We start from the raw sequence: 24,123 nt of genomic DNA on the forward strand, positions 1-24,123 counted from the left end.
CAGACGACCTCAGGAAAGTGCATTTTCAAAAAAGATGTTGAAAAAACGGAAGCCAAACAGCCTGCTATTATTTTGAAATTGGAGATGTATGGTGTGAAGGGGAAAAGCCGGCCGCATTCAGTGAGTGGGCCATCCCTTTAAGGACATGGGGAAACAGCCACACACTCTCAGTCTAACTTACTTTATAGGGTTGTTATGAGCATAAAATGGAGGGAAGAAGAATGATGTATGCATTTTGGTCTCCCCTGGGGAGAATGGTGGGGTATAAATGGAGTAAATACATAATAATAAATAACAGCAGAATATTCTTAGCTGGAGTTGGAGTTGATAGTACAAAGACATTGTATGTCTCCATTGCACTCCATAGGAGTCAGAAAGTGTCTCATTAACTTCTAACTACTCAAGGAGCTTGGCAATGCTTAGTAGCCCCTCTTCCAACAAACAGCATTGTGAATAGCAGGGCCGTTTCCAGATGGCTTACCTTCTGCTGCTCCATGCCGCAACGTCATGGCTCGTCCTGGGGCGAACGCGAAATATCGCGCGAGTTTTGTGCAATGTTGCGCAAAATTCGCATGAGAAAACGAGCTGTGACATTGCGGCATGGAGCAGCAGAAGGTAAGCCATCTGGAAACGGCCCAGGTAACAATTGTTTGGCTGCCCTCTGGTGGAATGTGTTGTTGATTGCCAGTCTAATATGCTGCACTGGTTGCTTTGCCAAATTTAAGGATGCTGGGACAAAGATACGCTGAATATTTTTTGCAACTCTTGTCTTTGATTTCAGAGAATGTTGTAGAATTTCTACTTACCCACAAATCACTGTCACAAAAGGCTATTTTGCCTTTTCAGAAGAGAATGTGGTACATCCCTCTTACAATGATACCACATACGAATTCAGGTAGGGAATCATATTTGAATAATTCCCACATCAAAAACTGTCTGGCTTTGTGCCTATATAGAAAGCTTCTCATTTAATGTTATCAAAATGAATATGAACATAGAAACTAAAATAAATATGAAGGAATTACATGCAGTAATTGCTTGGATTATCTTGATCTTGGTTCCCAGAGAGACATCTTTATCTTTAAGGATCTTATTTAGCTCCCTCACAGCTGCTCTACCAAGTCTCAGTCTCCTTCTGATTTCCTCATTGCAGTCTCCCTGTTGGTTGATGATTGAGCCATTGGTATTCCTCATTACGATGTATGGATGTGAAAGGTGGACAGTGAAGAAAGCTGACAGGAAGAAAATTGATTCATTTGAAATGTGGTGCTGGAGGAGAGTTTTGCGGATACCATGGACAGCCCAAAAGACAAATAAGTGGGTACTAGATCAAATCAAGCCTGAATTCTCCCTAGAAGCTAAAAAGACAAAACTGAGGCTATCATACTTTGGTCACATCATGAGAAGACAAGATTCTCTGGAAGAGTCAATAATATTAGGAAAAGTAGAAGGCAGTAGGAAAAGAGGAAGACCTAAAACAAGATGGTTTGACTCAGTAAAAGAAGCCATGTCCTCCAGTTTGTAAGATCTGAGCAAGTCTGTTAACGATAGGACGTTTTGGAGGTCTTTCATTCATAGGGTCACCATAGGTTGGAGGTGACTTGATGGCACATAACACACACACAGATGCAGTAATTAGGACAGGCAGTTAAGTACATTACACTTGGGACTTTTTTTTTTTAAAAAAAGACACAAGCTATCTTGGGAGGGGGTAATTGAGAATGCATAAGTGAATGGATGTGTGTGTATGTTTTACCCCTCCTGGTGCTACTCTGTTCCCAATTGCGGTCTCCCAAATGCTTTCACCTGGGAGACTAACTCTTTATACTCTGATTAGCAGAAGATTCTTCAGGGGAGTCTTCTGTTGCACTGCTTCTCAACTTCTGTGTCTAAATTGGGGGTTAGTATGACCACAACTTTGCAAGACAGTAGTGGCAACCAAGGCAATACAGGTTTATATTTTCACATTTCAGTCCCAGCAAATAGGTTGCCAGGCAGTGGTAATCTAAGTGCAACACAGATTGCCTAGCAACCAGCAGGATGGTTGTGTGTGTGGGGGGGAGGGGAGCGCCATTCCAGAAGAAAAATTAAAAAGTAGAATAAGGCCATGTCTACTTACAGGAAGTTCTTATCATAGTTTTGGCAATTCCTAGAGCTACTTTGAAATATGGCAAGACTTCTGGCTTTACCATAGAGCATGTCCTACAGCTACCCTTTGTTACTTCTGGGTAGTTTTAAGAATTGCCAGAACTCTATGGTAAGAACTTCCTGTAAGTCCACGAAGCCTTATTTTTCTTTTTAATTTTTCTCCTGCCACTGCTTCCAGCAGCAGTGGGCAATGAGACAGGGGTGGGGGATCCCCAACCCCCACTGGGGACTTGGCAGCCCTTGTACAATAGAATACAAAAACACCTTGCAATTCAATTCTGGAAACATGATTTTCTGTGATTCCTTGCTATAAGAATAGTTCAATTTGACCATTAGCCAGGTTTTTTTTTTTAAAAAATGCGAGCTAAAGTTAATTGACCTCTGTCTGTGGGGCCATCCTGATGACTCTTAATGTAAGAACTACTTAGGAGTAAACAGCTTATGGCTTGCAGTTGGGCCAGCATGCAAGCCAACTGTGATGGCCTTCTATATACTTGGCTAAGAGGGACGAAACCACACAGCTCAGATATGCAAGACAAATCCTTTTCTGTTAAATAAAAGTGCACACTGACTTTGCTTGTCTCTAATGCTTTAGAAAGGGCCTTTATAGAGCAGCACAAAGAGCCCCAATGCTGTTCTACCTCCTGGTCTCTGCAAGTCCAATAGATAAATTATTGTACAATACTAATGCATGAGAATACATGAAAGCTGCCACATACTGAATCAGACCTATGGTTTACTTTGACTAGCAGCGGCTCTCCAGGGTATCAGGCAGAGGTCTTTTGCATCACTTATTACCTGATCCTTTTAACTGGAGGTGCCTGGGATTGCAAAACACATACTACTGAACCTCAGCTCCTCCCAAGATTCCCATGGAATAGCACTAATCCATGAGAGTATATGTAAGATAAGAATGTGAGAATCTGAGGCCTCTAATGAGACACAGGAGACAGAAAGTGTGATCCAATCTCCCTTTAATAGTCCCGGGCTGCTGTTTTAATACAGATGATCAAGGACATAGCTGGCAATATATTTAATGGCTATTAGGGTTTCTTCACAAGTTGGCTTTATCTGAGACTCAGGAAGAGCGAAGCCGTATCGTCCTGTGTCACGAAGCTCAAAGGTGAAGGAATACTTGATGCCCTGGTTGTAAGCCCAGTCATCAGACCCACCAGCTGCCGGATCTGGAAGAATGAAGGAGACAGAAATCCTTGGAAATGAGAACACAGGCAAATGAAGCTTAACTCCAAAAGTTCATTGTATTTCCACCACATCACTGCCACTATGAATGCTAATGACTATTTATCAATGATAAGGAGAATTTTAATCCCCTCCCGAGATTTCTGGTTGTGTGCAGATATATATAGTAAAACTCAGGCAATCACTTGGCAGGATATTACAGGTAACCATGTTATACAGTGGTTACATGCACTCCATGGTGAATTATCCCTTGGGAAATGGTTGTGTTAACTTTTCCTCTGTTCAGGAAGCTGAGGACCTAACTACACATAAGTCCTCAGGCTGTGTCTAGATCTGCCAATTCAGTCATGTGAATTCAGTTCTCAGGCACACAGGTGCACAATTCAGAGTGAGACTGTGGCACGCAGGAAGAAAGGGGCTTATGATGATGACTCCTTGCACAACATTTTCTGACCAAAAAGGAGTCGGCCCTTGCTGGTGCTATTTGTTGTATTTGGAAAACCTATGTGTACCCCATCAGCACACAAGGAGCCCCCAATGGGAGAAACAGCACTCTGAGGATGGTTTTAGGCCAGGAAAGTGGCACACACATGTTTTTGTGAGGGCATAAGGCCCTTCAACTGGTGTAGTGCAGTCACAATCTGACTTAGTCAGTCATGATGAACTGAGTTCCCAGTGGGGAACTTGCAACGTCTTTCTTATTGTCAGTCCTCATGGAGGACTGGAACACATTTGTAACATGCAACTAGATCCTGAGCTCAAAACTCGTATGGCTGAGCAAGTCAGTGCATTATTCTATTGCATAGCTTGATGCATCGGCAAAACTTTGTAAGTTCAGCAAAGAATGAATGGAAAGGGAAAGTAAAGGTAAGTTCGCTTTCTGGGGAAACTTTTTGTGTTTATATGCACTTGTTTAGCGCATTGGATGCAAGATTTTCGCACAGCAATGCAATAGAGATGGGGAGGGGATGAAAGGGACTGTCAGAGGAATGCAACATTCTGAAGCCAAAAAATTGATGTTGGTACAGGAAATCTAGCACCATCTAAAGTTGCTTGTTCACTTCATCCCACACTTTTTTTGTTTCATGTTAATGCACTCATTTGGGAATGTGGGATTCTGCAGCAGAGAGGATATAGATGCGACCTTACTGATGCTCAGTTATAGCCGTGTTTGCATTTTAGGGTAATACTTACAGATAGTTGTAGCTCCTGGGCCATATGTGTATTCTGTGCCATGCACAGTAGCTAATTCTTTAACGGCAGCTTTAGCCAGGGTAGTCTACAAGGAGAAAGTAGGTAAAGTCAGGCATTCAGCAATTTTACTTACATAAACTGATCCAATTAGCTATTTGCTATGTAAGCTGAAGGGAATTATTTGATCAACAAGAAAAATTTCTTTTTTGGCACATCAAAAGTTCTTAACCTCTTCAAGGTAATTCTGCAAACGTCAGTAGGAGTAGTAGGAGGAAGAAGGTAATGTAAACTTGCCTGATTGCAAATGTCATGTTCACATGATGTAGATGCCAATTGGAGTCTATCTTGGGTTCAGGTGGCACAAAAGAGATGTCAATAAACAGCTCAACACTATGGTGATAATTTAAGGCATCCTGGCCTGTGGAATCGTGCATAAGGTCACATGCATGCACCCTCAGATAGTTGTGTAAACAGACCCTAGAGTTTCCAATATTAATAGTAACCATTTTTTCCCAGATCAGGGTTAGCTGTCAAACTTCTAGCTTAGCTCTAAAACTTTGCACACTCCTAAGAACTCTAGTTCTGGGAGATCTAAAAAAAGGGATCTAAAAAGGCCCTGGCTATGGCAGGGAAAGAAATGGTACAATATAAATTCAGCAACTGTCATCTCTGGCAATCTTTAGAAAAAAACCCTGTAAAGATGAATTATTTACAAGAGCCCATAGAAATGACCTGCTGTTGTTGGTTTAAATGTTTATGTTTTTATCTGAATAACCAGAAATCACTTTTAAGTGCTTGTCTAAAAAGCAGCATACAAATATTTTAATCTCTCTCTCTCTCTCTCTCTCTCTCTCTCACACACACACACACACAGAGAGAGAGAGAGACTGTGTGTAAAAAGCTATGGGGATCCAGAGAACACTATCCAGCTGCCATTCTGAACTCTCCCCTCAACAGAATTCTGTCTCAGCACAACCGAATCTAGTCTTCTGTCTTTTGAGTTGTCTGGGAATAACGACATAGTTAAGAGGGCTGATGTAGACCAGGGGCAGGTAGTCTTTTTTGGCCCAAGTACTCAAAAATTGCCCATGAAGATGTTGGCATGCTGTAGGGTTACCAACTCCAGGTTAGAAAATGCCTGGAAATTTGTGGGTAGATCCTGAGGAGGGCAGGGTTTGGGGAGGGGAGGGAACTCAGTGGGGTGTAATGCTATAGTGTCTACCCTCCAAAGCAGCCATTTTCTCCAGGGGAATTGATCTCTGAGGTCTGGTGATCAGCTGTAAGTCTGGCAAATCTTCAGACCCCACCTGGAGGTTAGCAACACAAATGTGCTGGCAAACAGACATTTAGGGGGAGAGGTGAGGATTGTTCTGGACCCGATATACTTGGAGCAAGCAAAGCCTCAATGGTGCTGTCAGAGATTCTCCTCAAACCTAGATGGACACTACATAGGATTACTGGGACGTGAGGATGGTCATAGGGTGCCAAACTTCAGGTAAGGCATGAAATTCTCCTGGAATTATAACTGATCTCCAGACTACAGAGATTAGTTCCTCTGGAGAAAATGGCATCTTTGGAGGGTAGAGTCTATAGCATTGTATCCTTGCTGAGCTTCCTCCTTGGACTGTGCCCCCAAATCTCCAGAAATTTCCCAAGCCAAAGTTGGTAATTTTAGACGAGCATGAGGTATATACCCCTTGCCTTCTTGCCAAGGTCCTGCTAGCTCCTCAAGCATCCAGTTCAGATGTAGACAGGTGGCAGAACAGGGGTGGTGTGAGCAGTGAAGGGGGTGAGACAGAGGCAGTGTGTGAGATGTGGGGGGGGGGGGCAGTAAGAGACAATGATGACATGCTGACCCTTGCTGAGGCCTAGGGTTGCCAGGTCCATGTTGGGAAATTCCTGGAGATTTGGGGGGTGGAGCCTGGAGAGGGCAGGGTTTATGGAGGGGAGGGGACTCAGTGGGGTATAATACCATAGAGTTCACCCTTCACAGCAGCCATTTTCTCCAGAGGAACTGATCTCTGTTGCCTAGAGATCAGTTGTAATTCCGGGAGATCTAGAGCTACCACCTGGAGGCTGGCAACCTTACTGAGGCCTGGTACAACATTCGCTCATTGATTGCTACATCTCTTTAAAACAATTCTGTTTAAGATCAGATGTACAGATAGCAGAGGCTTAAAACTCACATGCTCTCACCATCCTTACCACAGCTTGAGGTTTGCATCTACAGGATATCATAGCAAGCCTTGTGCCATTTGACAGTTGAGAGATTACAAGGAGTAGCTTCTATGCTTGCTCAATTCACCAAGTCACAGTTATCTTACCAAAGCTGCTTCTGCTGTTTGAACAAAGTCATTAAAGCAATGTGTAGCTATAATGGAAGGAAATTAAACTTCCCAGGCCCAATGTCGATATTCAACAACCTCCCTGATCTCAAGACAATCTTAACTGGCACCAGTAATCAGATTATGGGATCTCTTCCATCTCTGGATCCCATGAACCTGTGTGGATTTTTCATGTCTCCCTCGTAATTTCAATTTGCTAACTTTCTGAAGTTTACTTAGAACAAGTTTCCCATAGTACACTAATTAGGTATACAAGTGTGTATCAGTAACAATAGAATTGCTTTGCTAGACTCACTCCATCTAGACCAGGCAGATACACCTGGGAAGCTTTCATGCAGAGCAGAACACTTGCAGGGGGGTGTCTTTAGCATCTGATAATTAAAGATATACTGCTTCTGTACATGGAAGTTCCACTATTGTGGCCTCATGGTCAATGATGGCCAAAAGAAACATACAGCAATCACAGATCTCTATCCATCTTTAAAAGTGAAATTATGCATGCAGGTTCAATTTGGATCAGATCTGTACTCCTGCATGGTTTCACTAAACAGAACTAGGCCCTGCTTGCTGTTGTTAGCCTTTCAAAGGAAAAAAAAAGAATATGGGTTCTTAAAGGACACTTTTACCTATTAAAATGCTAAAAACAGTGCAGGAAAATCAGTTGGGCTTAATGTGTGTGCCGTTTCCCTTTTAGAGATGGATGGAAATCTTTGTCATACTTGTTTTGGCCTTGACAGACCTATCACACAGCACTTATTTATTATAACAACAACAACAACCGCGCTTATATACCACTCTTCTAGACAGATTAGTGCCTCATCCAAAGTGAACAAGTTAGTGTCATTATTATCCCCACAATACAGCTGGGGAGCTGGGGCTGAGAGGAGGGGCTTACCCAAGGCCTAGAAGTGGCTTCACCAGGATTTCCCAGGTTTATGTACAGAATTCAGACAGTTTATTCCCAGACTTCTGACATTTGCAAACAGGGTATTCTCCAGTCTACCAATTTCCAAATACTAAAAAATGGTTTAAAAAATCAAGATCATATAAGAGTTGAAGAGGCTGGACTCATTTTTGCTGGAACGGGTGGGAATATAAGATGATCTAATCAAGGACCCAGGCCAAAGTATGAGCAAATTCAAAGTACAGCCTGAAATGTTTCTGAAAAAAAAGTGATTAAATATACACAGACTTTTACTGGCTCCATATCAATATTAAGAGAAAGCTGAAGGAAAGTCTTGTTGTAAAGACAAAAAGCAGTTGGTCCCACTCCTGACCAAAAACTAGTGGTCTAGTATTGCAGAAAGGGAGGTTGCTTTAGTTGTTTTAATTAAAAAACACAGTAACTATCATAAATTGTGTGTATACACACACACAAACACACACACACATGTGAATACAGCTGTCAGGGGTGCAATAAAATGAATTAAGTGGAAGGAGTTGTGAAACCTTGGGAATGTACTTTTCATGAATGATACATTACTTCCAAGAAATTACCCTGAGACTATTGTGTAACAGCTGTGAGAATTCTAGAGTAGACCCCATTTCTCCTGCCTTGGGGTGCCATTATCTTTGTTATTCATACCACAAAAGAAAATACTTCATGGGAACATACATCCCTGCAGAAGAAATATGCATGAACAATTTTTAAAAAGGATTTGTAGAAGTGTGAATCTTTATTGGAAAGACACAGAGGTGCCTCGCAGTGCCTTTGAGAGAATATGATGACACAATGAGAACATGCGTGGATTTTTTTTTGGCCATCTTCATTCTGGCAACTAGGCTGGCCTTGGTGGAACTTAGACTAGCTTGAGAGCACAGATGGCTCATGCAGTGGTTTACTGGGAGCATTACAGCTATTGCTGCTGAGCATCACCAGGGAAGGGGATTTCATGCCCTCACTAGAAGGGGTCAGCAGGTAGTGATGGAAGTACTGGGGCTGCTCTCATGATGCTATGCAAGCACTCCGCTACTGAGCATGTAGCAGCTCTCAGTGCTGGTCAAGGACATAGTTGCTTGTTCCTGTGTTGTAGTCTCTCAGAGCAATGAGCCTTTATATTGCTGCAAGAACAGTCCCAATGCTACCTTCTGATGCTTTCCTGTAACCCTGTCAAATATCCCTATCCTTTGGTGATGTTCAGTAGTGGTTGCAGTTGTTTTTACAAGTGAATCACCATCCCTGCTTGAAAACATAATGTGTGACAAGTGAAGACTAGTGAGAAAAGGGGGCCAGCTATCCTTTCATTCTATCTTTTGAAAATTGGATATGGCCTGAAAGCACATTTCTGAGTTTATGTATTTTTCAAAAGATACTAGAAACCATCAAAATAAGTCCAGAGACTTATGTAGTTAGAGTTGCACTTAGCTCTTTAAAAACCTTGGGAAGAATGCCCCATTAGCCATAAAAATCAATTGAATCTCCATGTTTGGGCTTCCTGTGTTCCTTGGATAAATACTTGGGTCAGCAGCCACAAAACTTGCTACCTGGAACCAGGATTATAAATTTGTTTGTGAGATTGTTAAAACTGAGTCACATCTGTTTGAAAGCACCCCAGATGCTCAGGGTCTAGTTAATCTTAACTGTGTTCTGTTTGCTGGCTACAAAAATAATTCACAATCATAGAAGCTCAGATAAATGTAAACCTCAGACTAAGAAAGGTTGCACCAGATCTAAAAGGATGCCAATGCAGTTAACAAGCAAAGAAGAAAGCCATACAAGGAAAGAAAGTTTCCTTTAAAATATAGAAGTCTTGACCAAAAGAAGCAAACAAGAAAGAATTCTGGTTCTGGGAAAACAAATGCTAAATGAGACATAGCAGGTGACTAAAAACATGGCAATGTGTGAGCATGTTACTAAAAACATTACGACAAACAACAAGAACTGCTTTAAATACATCAGAAGCAGGAAGCCAGCCAGGGAGGCTGGTCCCATGGGATAGGATTGCTCAGGGAAGATAGGGAGATTGCTGAAAACCCGAATGAACTATTTGCATCAGTTTTCACTGCAGAAAATGTGGGGTGGTTATCCATGCTGGTGCCACCGTTTTCAGAAAGGATGTCAGAACAATCAGAGAAGAAGAGAGAAGTTCTAGGGCGAAAACTGAAACAAGTCGTACATCTGATGACATATACCTGACGGTTCTTAAGGAATTAAAATACAGTTTTTGCTCTCCTAACAAAAATATGAAACATATGACTAAAATTATTTTCCTCTCCTAAGGACTGGAAGGTAGCAAATACAATGCCATTTTTTAAAAAGGAATCCAGAGGAAGTCCAGGAATCTAAAGGTCAGTTAGCCTAATGTCTGTTCCAGGCAAATTGGTGGGAACTATTATTAAAGATAGCGTTATTAAGCACACAGAAAAAAATAAGTGCTGTGAATGAGATCTGAACAGGCGGTGACTGACAAGGAAAGAGATCTTTGGTTTTGTGGTGGACAGATCAATAAAAATGTTCAGTGTGTGGCAATGATGAAAAAGCAACTTCTATACTAGAGGTCATTAGTAAAAAAGATTGAAAACAAAATGGTCATGCTTTATTATATCCAGAGGAGTTAGCCGTGTTAGTCTGCAGTAGGAAAATAGCAAAGAGTCCAGTAGCACCATTTAGACTAACCAACTTTATTGTAGCATAAGCTTTTGAGAGCCACAGCTCTCTTTGTCAGATGAGAAGCATCTGACAGAGAGAACTGTGGCTCTCGAAAGCTTATGCTACAATAAAGTTGGTTAAGCCTTAAAGGTGCTACTGGACTCTTTGTTTTGTTATAGGTCTCTGATATGGATGTATTTGGAAAACTGTATCCAGCTCTTCTTGCCATATATCAAAAATGTTATTGTAGCAACAGAAAAAAGCAAAATGATCAGTGGGTGTGAGCATCTTCCTTATGAAGAAAGGATAAGGAGTTGGAGCTTTTTAGTTTAGAAAAATCTTTGCTTAGAGGGGACATGCTAGAGCTTCATAAAATTATCCATGGGGTGGAGAAAATGGATACATTTTCCTTATAATTTTTGAAATTGCAGACATCCAATGAAGCTGATGGGCACTAGATTCAGGACAGAAGAAAGGAAGTACATCTCCACTCTAAAAAGTAATTAACGATGGAATTTGAGACCCGAAGAGAGAGTGCTAGCCAGCGCTGGTTGGCTTTGAAAGGGGATTAGTCAAATTCATGGAGGATGGGTCCTACAATGAGTACAGCACCTCTATGTTCAGAGGCAGTAACCCCTAAATACCAGAGCTAGGGCATAATAACAAGGAGAGGCTTTGGCTTCCATGCTCTGTTGTTATGCCTTTGGGGCCATCTGGTTGTACATTGTGCAAAATAGGATTCTGGACTAGAGAGGCCATTAGTCTGATCCAGAATGCTGCTTTTATGTTCTGATGAATATTAATTCCCTAGATTTGAATCATCCTCAGTGGATACCCATTTAGTCTTCTGTTAAAAAATCTTTGCAGGGAGGGCACCGTACACCCTTAGAAAGGCATCTGATTCTGACTGCTGTTCCATCAGATGTGCAGAGAATGATTTCGTCTGGAAAGAGATGTTAACAACGATGTTTGACCACCAAACTTATCATAAGTGGAAAAATAAAACGGCATCGTACGTTTCGTTTAGTGTCAGTGTAACAATAGGCATCAAAGATAAGATAGGACTTTGATCAATCTTACTCCCCCTCTTGCTGAATGATTTATGGACACTTTTTCCACTGGAGACCTTTGCAAGATTGCTACAAAGACCTCCCTCAACCCCTTCTGAATTCTACATCTAGAAAGATTGCCTTCACTCAGAGACTTATCCTTTGTATACGGTACAATCCTAAGCAGTTACACCCTTGAAAACCCATTGACTTGACTAGGCTTAGAAAGGTATAATTCTGCTTAGCATTACACTGATAGTTACTTATGAATAAGTCCCACTTTGTTCAATAGGACTTACAGTGCTAGCCTAAGCAGAGTTAGACCTTTGTAAGCCCTTTGACTTCAATGAACTTAGAAGGGGGTAAACTCCACTTAGGATGGCACTATGAGTTCTTAGTTATGGTAAATATGCATTGAGTGGCAACCTAAAAAAACTTTATAACAATTTACACTCTGTAGCATCTTTAAAAAAAAAAATTAAAGACCCTGTAAGATCTACACATTAGTGAAACCAATAGCAAGATATCCATTGATTGAAATAGGTCAGGATTGTATTAATTTTTTAGTATAACTTATTTGAAGGAAGTAAGTTGGGATAATTAAATCTTTGACTTACCTGGCTTTCAATCAAAAATATTAAATGTAAATATAAATAATAGTCACAGAAGATCAATGAAGGTGCTTTTGAAGCTCCAGGACCGAGATTTTCTGAAGTGCTAAATCAATTTACTTTTACACTGTCAGCTAGTTTTGGTTACAAACCAGAAAGAAAATCTATTTTTATATTGCTTTCTCGTCAAATTTGGACCAAGTTGAATCTACTCTGTGATGAGATTTAAAGAGGCTTCTCAACACAATCCTGAGGGGCAGGGAAGCACTCAGGGAGCCGACCAGGAGTTATGCTGATGTATCCCTGGCTTACATCAGTGTAACACTCTCTCCATCGGTGAAGCAGCCTGATGTCACTTTTCCTGTATCCTCTGCCGGTGCCTGACTGCTCCACCTGTGCCGCTCCACCTGTACCCTCCACTGGTGCCTGGCTGCAGTGGCTGGGAGTAGGCATAACCACGGCATAACTGCCTGCACCAGCGTACTGGGGGCAGGCTGGGGGGTAGGATGCAAATTAGTTGGTTCCCTAAGCCGTTCCTGGTCTGGGAATGCCCCCAGCAGCAGTGGAAAGTTACCCCACGGAAAATGATGGCATACCCCACAGGTGCCCATTGTACATGAAAAGTTGACTGCCACCCCTGTGCCTGGTCCCTCCCAAGTGGTCCAGCAGAGCATAGGATACTGACTACCATGGAGACCAATCTGCTTGCGCCTCTGTGGCTGCTGAGTGCCCTCCCCCATGCCCAATCAGTTCCTAGGGCACCCTATATAACCTCTGGCCAGAGCGCCCAGGTGATTAGGGAGGTGGCTGGAGGCTCTGCCCAGGAGCCCCCTGCCGTGGGGACTTAGAGAGTGAGGTGGGAGAGGGTGCTCATGGTGGTAGGGCAGTAGTACACAGAGGAAACTTTGCCAAATGTGGGGCATGCCTCACACACATATGGGAAGAAAGCCACATCCAGAATGTCTGACTACCAACTACTACCCAAGTTCCCTGAGTCTTGGCTTGGGGAGGGGCAAGGGTGCACCGACAGGTAAGAAGGAGCTGGGGAGGTGGCTGCCCTGGCTTGCTCGTGCACACCACCTTCCCCAACTAGGTTTATACACCTCAAAGGACCCTGGGCTTATGTTTTCTGATATGTTGCCGCGTGGCAAACCACTTTTAAAACTGTAGAGTTTCAACAGCAGATTTTGATACAGCATTAATATCTGGTGTTTAAAGAAAGAAAACAAAGAAAAAAATACTATCGGCCATACCGAAGTCCTTGGGTGTGCCTAAAGTAGCTTTCTGGATTCCTGCCTGCATTTTGCTTTTGAAGTGAACAACCATTTGAAAAGTTAGAAACATTTTGAAAGAATCAAGGACAAACAAGAAAACAGAGAAACAATTCCAGTTCTCTGGAATAATCACCAAAAAAATTCTTCTTGGCTGAAAGAATAACATAGTCTAGCATAATGAAACAAAACAAAAATACATTTTTAAATGGAAAAAAGAGGGTTATGTTGCCAAATGTCCAAGGCAAAGCCATTAAACTTCCCTTTCTCTTTTTTTCTGCTTCAGAATCCTGATATTTCCACTTGGGAGACATCATAAATCTGTCAGAAGTCTAGGGCCAACTTTTTGTTTTGACCTTGGACTTCTGACAGCTGAAAGAGAAAATTAAATCTCCGTTGATTTTTAAAAACGGTTTGTTTGCAGTGTGTTTGCTGCCAATAATATCCATTCATTAGTATTCCACAGCAGTGAAGTAATTTTCTTCTGAGAATTTTATCACTCTTTTGAAAAAAAAAAGGGAATATAATAAACTATTGAAGAGAAACGTGCTTTTTAGAAATCAAATTGTATCATGTTCCTAGGTTTTAAGTGTTTCAAAGATGTGTTTGAGCGTGGCTTAGGAATAAAATACCCATTGATATTTTTCTGTATTGGCCAAGTAAGTCAGGGAACAAATTCCAGTTCTCAGGGAGTCCCATTACATTATAAGGTTGATAGAAGCTTGGAAAGAATAAATGGAAATAAGATTCCCTTTTCCCCCATGTGTTTCTGTACATGTACTCTGTGTTGATTAGTTCTTACTTATGGTAACCCCTGTGTTGGACAGTGAAACAGGGACCATTATGTAAAATACAATATAAAGTCCATTTACTCATTCAGAAATCTGTATGTAAAAATAAGATGAAATGAACCTGTCATACTCCTCAGCCCTGTTGACTATGCAGTTCAACCTGCTTGCAAAATGGACATCTTAGATGTAGTTGTACACCTAGCTGTGCATATGCATTTCCTGACAAGGTTGTCTGACGGAAACAAGCTACAGATGTTGCATGGAAAACAACTGATTCTAACACATATTGCAATACACTGATATTGCAACACTGCAAATCAGAGTGAGAACAAAAACATGTTATATATATATCAAGTGTCTGAATCAGGTGTGATCACAACAAGACCTGTCTTTATATCACATCGGACCTGATCTCCTCCTATATTCTCTTTAGTTTCTACCCTGTTTATTAGCTTTTTTAAAAAAAGGGAAAGGGAAGGGAAAAAAGGAAAGGAAGAACAGGTTAAAAAGCTTTTGGCCTGTGCCATCCTCTCAGTCAACAAAAAAAGCTCCAGTAATTGCATTTAAAAAGAAGAAGTCTTAATATGATCATGGTAGAAAATGTAACATATAATTTGAACCAATGAGTTTCTTTCAGAATGAATCATCTATTTTTTTTGCTATCAGAATAAGGGAATGTAAACAAACGAATGAATGGAAGGAGCAGTTGGTCACTTTATGTACAAGTCTTTCAAGTAGGGTTGCAAACTCCAGGTTGGGAAATTCCTAGAGATTTTGGGGTGGAATTTGATGAGGGAAGGGGCTGGGGAGGGGAAACAGCACAGCAGGGATGTGATGCCATATAGTTCACCCCACAAAGCAGTCAAGCAGTCATTTTATCCAGGGGAGCTGACCTCTGTAGAGATCAGTTTTAATTCCAGGACATCTCCAGGCCCCACCTGGAGGCTGGCAGGCACCCCTACTTTCAAGTAATATCTGCCTGATCACAGCTCTCAACCCTCTTAACTGTGCAAAACTTGAAAAGGGGGCATTTGAAAATTAAGTTTTCCAAGCAAAAAGAAAGCAACCAATGTATTGCAGCCAAAGGGGCAAGTTCACCACAACCATTTTACCTTTACAGTGGCTATCACCATTTTGTTTCTACTTACCAGTTCCACATGGTTCTTTGTTACATCATATGTGTAAGAATATGGATACAGCAGCATCTGGGAGTAAGAGTGAATAGTCAAGTATGCTTTGATGGTTGACACATTGTTACGAATGAAGTTAGCCAAGGCCTTTGTCTCCTTTTCAGATTCAGCTGCACTGCCACAATAAGTGTCATCGCATGGTCTTCTGGAAGCACCAATGCCTACATGCCAATGAGAAGGAACCATAAATGGTTAGAAGGAAACAGACAATAACCAAGTCTCAGAGCATTGGCCCAAAGGGCAGCAGAACTCATAATGTATGCTTCTTGGGGAGCGAGTCTAAGCAGATCTACTCAGAAGTAAGTCCCATGTTATTCAAAGAGGATTACTCCCAGGAAAATGCCTTTAGGATCTGTCATGCCTCAGGTGGGGTGAGCCACTTTACGTTGCCACCACTCTGGGATTTAGGGTCCCTTGGGAAGGCCCAGAGTACCGTCCCAACCCTTCTGACCTCTGTAGCTTGGCCAATAAACAGCCGTGAGGACCTGGCAGAGTAACAACAAACAAGAGAGTTTATTTACAAGGTCAGTTAATCAAACAACAAACAAACAAACAAGCAACCAAGGTGCCTTAGCAACAGTATATGGGTGAAAGTAAAATAAACAAAAGGCCCTAGTGCCACTGAACTCACGGTCCGTCTGTCTGCCAGGCCTGCCTTCTCACCCTACCTGGATGAAGGTCTCTCCCCCTAGCAGAAACCTCCTCTGGCCTGCTCCCTGGGAGAAAGAATACAGACTTTTCCCCCTCCCAGACTTATATAGCACTAGCCCCCTGTGTTCTGATTGGCCAAAAAGGGTGCCAAAATGGCCCAGGGGCTCCTGAGAATTGTAGGCAGGCCTACTCCCACTGCTAACAGGCTTCTGAGGCCTTGCTAGGCCTTCCTGGCACAGCCAGGAAGGCGAGGATCGCAGCTGTAATTGCTTAGAATAAGGGTCAAAGCACATGCTATGTGGGACGTTGATAACAGGATCTCACAGAAGGTGCAGCCAAACCCAAAATGGAATCTGCAGGATCCAGAGCCAAACACATTAGCTCTTTCCTTGTATTGCAAAAGAAACAAAGAAGTGGAATAAAAAGAAATGAAGGAAAGTCTGGGGGGAGGGGAGACAAAGAGAAGGGGGAAACAGGGCCATATTAAACCATGGCTGGGCCTCTAGGCTTTCAGGTATTTTAGGCCCCCTCCAGCACTTCAATCTTTCATCCCACTACAGCTGACAGCCTGACCCTGGTAGGGTAGATACTAGACCGCAGTACATAGCCCTATATCTATTTTGAGGGTCTCTTGAAGAATTCTATTCACAATTTTAAAAATATTTTTATTGTGCGAGTAGAAGTCTTCAGGAAAGCACATTCTGGGGGTATAATTGTTCAATACTGTAATATTTTGAAGTGAATATTTTTTTTATTATTTATTAAAATATATATAATTTATGGATAACTGTTTTCATATAAGAGACAATTTGTTTCACTTCAATAAGGAAGCAGTTAATTATCGTATTAACAGAGGTTATATAAGAGAAATAATTGTAATTTATGTAGGGGTGTGCCTCAGCAAAAAAAAATTGATGGGCCCCTAGTCTCTGCCTAGTCAGCCTTATGAATAAAACAGCCCTGAGGGGGAATGGAACCACAAGCCTGGGTGTTTACCAGTTTTCTCGATTTTCCAGTGGCTGTGGCTGCTATTGTAGCTGTAGAAAACCATTTAATTTGAATGAGGGCAGCCAATAACAAGTACTCCCTTACAATGGCCACATCTACTTTCCAAAAAGCTTGGTGGGCACTGGGGGAAGTACTGGTGGGCACATGGTGCCCACAGATGCCATGTTGGGGAACCCTGCCTTTAAAAAGGGGGAAGTTATTACAAATCTCCTGAATAAATGTAGTTTGGGCCTAACAGCAAGTGACCAGATGAACTAATTACATGTAATGAGCCTTTAAAATTTTATTTATTTCATTTCTAATCCACTTTTCTTGCTGAAACTCAAGGCTGTTTATAACATTTAGAACAACCACCACTATGCTATAAAGCAGTATAATATATGCAGCAAAACTGAATTACAAAATTAGAAAACAATATAATAAAACCATACAATAAACAATGCATTAAAAAGATTTTCCACAGACAGTAAAACTACTACTTTATTCCCTTTACAAAAATGCCATTTCCTTTTATAAAGCATTGGCTTCACCAGAAGTCTTCATTCTAAGTACTCGCTCCCCTGTGGCATTTTCCTCCTCACTGGGTTCAAGATTCTCCATTACTCTCCCCTTCCCCACACAAAATCCCTGCAAGAGCAGAGTTTTAAAAGTGACTCCAGGACTCGATTATACATGCTGGTGCATAATGTGTAGTCAGCCACTCGGTGATGATATGAGATTATGGGAAGGATTAAAAAAAACAGGCCTGGCACCCGAACATTGTTCCTGGAAGATAAATAGTGCAATCCTGTGCAGAGTTCCTCCAGTTTAAGGCCATTGAAATCAGTGTGCACAATACATAAGTCTGTATGGGGTTGCATTGAAAACAGCCTAAAGAGTCAGAGAGAAACCCACCGCCAGGCTGGATCTTGCTTCCCACAGAGGTCTGCAAGTCATGTGACAACCTTATGTCTTAAATTGCTGTGCCTATTTCTGTCACTTTCTAATAACTCTCATGGTATTAGAAAGTACCAGAAATAACGTATGTGATACATTATACATCTGAGAAAGTGGGCCCTAGATCTCAGCAGATTACACAACAACCAATTTGTACATCTTTAAGATGCCACAACAATAGGGCTGTCAGTAAGGGTGGAAATCTTTGATGGAGAGGAAGACTGGTCAGCAACGTCATGATGTCACCGGTGATGTGGTGATCTCATGTCCAGCGTGACCCAGAAGTGACCTGATAGCAAAGGGAGTGACACTATAGCATTCACCCCAAGCTCTATGGTTTAACCACAGAATATGAGAACATTACTTGCATCAAAATCACAGGATGTCATTGTCCCACTATATACCATGTTGGTCAGGCCAACGTGGTATATAGTGCACAGTTCTGGATGCCTCACTTCAAAAAGGATATGGACAAATTGGAACAGGTCTAGAGGAGAACAACCAGATTGATCAGGGGCATGAAGACCAAGCCCTACGAGGAAAGACTGAGGAATTTGGAATGTTCAGTTTCAGAAAGAGGAGTTTGAGGGGAAACCTGATTGATCTCTTTAAGTATTTAAAAGGCTGTCACTTAGGGAAGGAAGGGAGCTGTTCCTGTTGGCAACAGAGGATAGAACTCAGAACAATGGGTTTAAACTACAGAAGAGAAGGTACTGCCTGGAGGTTAGGAAAAACTTCTTCACGTTAAGAGTAATCCAGCAATAGAATCAGCTACCTAGGGATGTGGCGGTCTTCAAGAAGTGGCTGGACGAATACTTGTCAGTGATGCTTTAGGCTGTTCTTGCATTGGGCAGGGGGTAGGACCAGATGGTCTGTAAGGCCCGTTCCAACTTTATGATTCTATGATTAGTGACACTCTCAGGTCATGCTGGAAGTGATGTCATGGTTAGAGATGGGCACGAACAGAAAAAAAAAAACCTAAACATGATGTTCGTTGTTCGTTGCCATCCACGAACAGAGACTCACGAACAACCACAAACACAATCCTGTTCACAAACACGTTCATGGTTGGCTGTTCATAGGGGCCAGCAGGCTCTTCTCCAGCCATCATCCAAGTTTGGTCAAGATCCCTACTGCACTACTCCCAGAAACCTGACCTGAACAGGCACCAGGAAAGGTACCAATAATAAATAATAGCTTGGCCCCAGAGCTTGGCAGCAGCCCTGGAACCTGAAGGGGTAGATCCAAATCCCACCACACACAATGAAAATTCAAGCTCCAAAGCACTCTCCCTGTCTCTCTATCAAAATGCCAACAGCAGCTGTCTTCTCCCTCTCCACTGTCTGCAAAGACTAGCCAGAGCTGGGAGTCTCCCCTCCCCCATGGTCTTTACTCTCTTGTAACAAATTTGGAGCTCCACACTTGGAAGGAAGTCCTGCCTATCAAGCTAAATTGGGCTTAGATTGGGGTTTCCAGGGCAACAGCAGGAGTTCAGACAGAGTTAAGACAATCCCTGCCTAAATTGCCAAGGGAATTGATTGCAGGTGCCAGCCTGTCTGGCTTTATGAACAGCAACGAATGAGGCTTGGAACGACCACCTGTTCATTTAGAATGGGGCCCCATGGACAGCTTGTTCGTGAACAACAGCTTGGGCTGTTCGTGGCTTTTTTTTGGTTCGTATTGCTCTTCATGCCCATCTCTAGTCATGGTGTCACCAGCAACAGCAGTTGCCCCCTTGATTTCCATCAGATGTTTTCCTTTACCACCCACTGAAGCAGGAGACCTGCCTTCCACACACAAGACTTTGTTGTTTTGGCTGTACTGGGGTATGTAATTGTGATTTCAATGGACTTAAACTGGACTAGATCTGCATAGAATTGCACTATTACATATCTATTCCTCTGGAGTTTGTCCTCATAGGCTAACAGCCCTGTTTTTATTTTATAGCATTTGAAGAAGTTGGGGTCTTACAACTCCTATAGGCAGGAATCTGCCTCAGCAATTCATCTATTCAACCTTCCCTAATATGTCCTACTGTTGTTTCATATAACTCTTGGATGTAAAAAGAGAAGGAAAGAGAATTATCCACAGGCAGCTAACACTCTTTACTGCGCTGTCCATTTTGCAGTGATGGAGTAGCTGCTTTGCATGCACAAGATTCCCTGTTCAATGGTCTGGATGCAATGATGCACAAGTGAAAGCATAAATGGACTTAGCACAGTCTACTTGAACAAGATCTTGTGTGGTACCTTGTGCTTCCCTCCCTATATATTACAGTGCTTAGAAACTGGCTTTACAAGATCTTGCACAAGTAGAATTGGAAAAGGGGAAACGAGAAGCTTGACTTGCCATGGTCTTTTTTTATGCTGCCATTTGCACAAGATTTTGAGCACAAGTGGAAATTTGGTGCTGGGTCCAACCCAATACCTGGAACCTCCAGTTGAACATTTTCAAGGTAGTATGTGTGGGCATCTTCCTGAGAACCAAGAGAGATCTCTGGCTGCCAGACAAAGTAGACCACAGTGGACTAGATGGACATTGTAGGGCAGTTTCAGATGTCTAGTTTACATACAATATGTATGTTTGTGTTGAGTATATGAATCTACATGATAGTACATTGCAACATTATCTGCAATGTGGTTGGCGTGATCTAAAAAACGTCTCAACCTGAGACGCTAAATCCACACAAGGAAGGATATTGCATGGTCATCATTACACTATTTTCCTGTGTGGTCAAGGCAAGATTGCTCTAGAGCAACATTCTGCTTATAGGTTCAGGTTCAGTGAAACTGGCTGTTCACTGGAAAGGCAACTCTAGGCATTTCCCAAGAAAACACATGCCTGCTTTTCAATGAAGACAAAAGACCTTAACTTTGTTAATGGCTTGTACACACACAGCTTTCTGTAACCGATAAGCTGTTTCTAATGAGAAGAGGAAGAAAATTTCTGCCTCTTGCTGGCAGAATGAAAGATATGCTTCATTACAGGCTGTAAACTGTATGAACTCCAAACCACAATTGGTTGGACTGAGTTTTGATCTTTTATCCATGTGTGTGTGTTTTAATAGCTTCCTTTTAAAAAATTCTACTGCTGGCTAATTAGATATTTGATATTTCTTACTGTTATACTGGATAGTATTTTATCTATATTTTATGGGTTTTGTGGTTTTGGTAAACAGCATTGGAAGCACACTGGGGACTGAAAGGTGGCATGGGAATATTTTAATAAAAGAAATACATACAGTCCTTTGGGGGATTTAATTTCACACTGAAAATATAGATTTTGCATTTCAATCTTTCTCCATTGTGATTCTTTTAAAAAGAATATTCTATATGCTTACAAGCTATGTCTATCTGTTGTTGCTCTTTGTTTGTTTCTAGCTTGTCTGGAATCAAGCTAAAACTGTAGACTTGGAGAGATGATTACAGTGTAATCCTAAGCAGTGTTTTCTGGAGTCTGAGTCTCATCCCCTGGACTTACCAAGAAGTGTAGGTGGGAGACAGTTGGAGGACCACTACCCAGCCACCCCAACAGACACCCTGGGCCAGCAATAAAGGGAGAGAAAGAGGCAACCCAGCCACAGGAAGGTGGAGCAGCTTCCAAGCCCCAGAGGGTCAGAAGGAGCAGGTGGAAGCCAGCCAGCCCCACCCTCCAGTGGGAGACTAAGAGCCCAGACAGGGGCAGCCAGGAGGGGGCCAGGGCAAAGGGAGAAGGCACAAGAAATAGAGACAGCCAGCCAGACAGCTACCTTACCAGCAGGACAGCAGAAGCAGCACAGGGCCACGCCCCAAGCTGCAAACAGGGGGGAAGGGAGTAATAAAGACCAGCAGAGGCTGCTGGAAGCTCGGAGCAGAGGAAGCTTGGCAGTCAGCCAAGAGAGTACAGCTGTAGCTGTCCAATGCAGCCAAACTAGCTACCCCAGGTGCAACTGCTTGAGGCAGCCAAGGCTAATGCTAGGAGGCAAAAGAGGGGTGTGGCCTGGCAGGATATAAGGGAAGTCCACCCACAGGGTGTGGTGGGGTGTGTAGGAGTGTGATGGAGGGGCAGGCCGGCAGGCCGGCAGGCCGGCAGGCCGGCAGGCCGGCAGGCCGGCAGGCCGGCAGGCAGGCAAGCAAGCAAGCAAGCAAGCAAGCAAGCAAGCAAGGCAGAACCTGACAGCGTTAACACCCTTTTAAGCCCATGAACACCATCCACAAAGGAGGATGTAATTATCTTTAGGATTGCACTATAAATCAGTTAAAATCTGATAACTTTTACCTATTTTTTTTACCTTGCCTACCCTGGCAGGATAAATATGAACATGGATATACTTGTTATAATGGGAGAAAATATACTTACTGCACCATCCAGCATTGAAATTTCTGTTGGGATCAGTTCCAATGCAACTGCTGCCTGCATTTGTAGAACGAGTCTTCCTCCACATTCGAGACTGAAAAAAAGCATATTAATACATATACACTTTGAAGGACATATATGATACATGAGCAAGATTTGAGTCCAGTAGCACCTTAAAGACCAACTAGATTTCTAGGATATGTGCTTTTGAGAGTCAAAGCTCCCTTCCTCAGATACATTTAGAAGTGGAACTATCTGATGAAGGGAGCTTTAACTCTCGAAAGTTCATACCTTGGAAATCTAGTTCATCTTTAAGGTGCTACTGGACTTGCTCTTCTACTGCAGATCAACATGGCTACCCATCTGAAACTATATATGAGTGATGAGCTTTTTATTCAGGGAACAGGTGAGTTACTTACCTTAGTCCAAGTATAGACATAGCCATCAATGTTGAAGACAGGCAAGACATAGAAATCCAAGTGGTCAAGAAGGTGGGTCATGATGGTTTCTTTCCCATAGGTTCGAACAGCCTAAGTACAGATTGAACAGATAAAACAATTAGAATAAGCCAATCTGTTTAATTAGTTTTATGTCAACTGAATGTCAGATAGTGCCTCCCTATTTTGGCAAATGTGAATGTATTTTGAAGCTATTTGACCTCCTTTTTGTTTCTCTGGATATTTCTTCTTTGTGTTTTTTCTCCCCCCCCTTCACTGTCTAGGCCCTCATTTGCCATCACTGCCCTTTAACATGAATTGGCTGTTATGATGTATGTGATTTTTTAGATACTGGTTCTTTTGACCCAGGCTGACACCACAGGCAGCCATAAATAAAATCATGTGGGTTCCATGGCCCATCTGATTGAACATGAGTGAGGATGATGGGGCAAAGGACAGTGGAGAAGCAGTGACATCCAGGGAAACAAAAAAAGGTAATGAACAGCATTGAAAAAGGCAGATGTTGGGTGATGAGAGTATGTTTCTCAGTGGTTGATTTAGTGGCACTGACTATGATTTCTAAGTAAATTTTTGAACTTCAGAATATTTGGTGCAGCTCTACATCTGATAAGTTTGTGAAACTCATTTCTGAAATAATGCAACACACATGTCATGTTTTATAATCTGAACATTTTCTTGTGATCTTAAAGCTCAGTGCAGAACTTAGTGTACTGGCTTTATAATATCAGAGTATCCTGGAAATGATGCTGAATTATACTGATTTCAGGAGCTTTATTATTTTATAGCAGTATAATGCCACCAGAAAGTGAGCTTTTGCCATAGAAAACAGGCAAAGGCTGATTTCAGGCAAAAGCTGCAGGCAATGGCTTTGTGCTTGGGGCGGCAGTACTCCTAGAAAATCATTCTCAGGGGAACTTGCTTTATGGTTTAGGATTTTGCAGTTGGGAAGCCCATTAAAGAAGGAAAGAAGCCCTAGAATGAATTAGGTATAAAACGAGAGATTCTTGGTTGCAAGTTTAACGGATCTGCATACAAATCCCATTAAAACCAGTGGGACGTGTATGCCAGGAATGCAGCCATGCTGTTCAAGCTATTTCCTAAATATGGCACCAATTCCAGCGAGGTAAACTCTGGGATTGACTGTTCCAAAGGGTGAGCGATAGCTGTAGCAACCTGAGCTTCTAAATAAGGTAACATGTTATTCTCTGCTGGGTTACTGAGAGATAAGGAGATCACATTTGCAAAGGCGTGACTGAAGTGTCACTTTCAGTTTCCAAGGCTGCTTGTGCACACATATCTGAGCAGACAGGAGAGGGAGGCCTGTCACTGCTGGGACTCTGCCAAGGC

At 42.2% G+C, this 24,123-nt stretch overlaps 1 protein-coding gene across 1 annotated transcript in view; it reads right to left on the reverse strand.

The window, feature by feature from the left end:
- Positions 1–3,105: 3,105 nt before the first annotated feature.
- Positions 3,106–24,123, reverse strand: part of LOC129332120 (carboxypeptidase B-like) — a 37,422-nt gene continuing 16,404 nt past the window's right edge. The window contains exons 7-11 of the mRNA XM_054982971.1: positions 22,738–22,848; positions 22,322–22,412; positions 15,347–15,549; positions 4,543–4,627; positions 3,106–3,332 (exon numbers count right to left, since the gene is read on the reverse strand). Coding sequence (XP_054838946.1) covers positions 3,145–3,332; positions 4,543–4,627; positions 15,347–15,549; positions 22,322–22,412; positions 22,738–22,848 — 678 coding nt within the window. The 3' untranslated portion in view covers positions 3,106–3,144. The remainder of the gene's footprint in view (positions 3,333–4,542; positions 4,628–15,346; positions 15,550–22,321; positions 22,413–22,737; positions 22,849–24,123) is intronic.

This window comes from Eublepharis macularius, chromosome 6, assembly GCF_028583425.1.
Source record: "Eublepharis macularius isolate TG4126 chromosome 6, MPM_Emac_v1.0, whole genome shotgun sequence".
NCBI classification, from domain to species: Eukaryota; Metazoa; Chordata; class Lepidosauria; order Squamata; family Eublepharidae; genus Eublepharis; species Eublepharis macularius.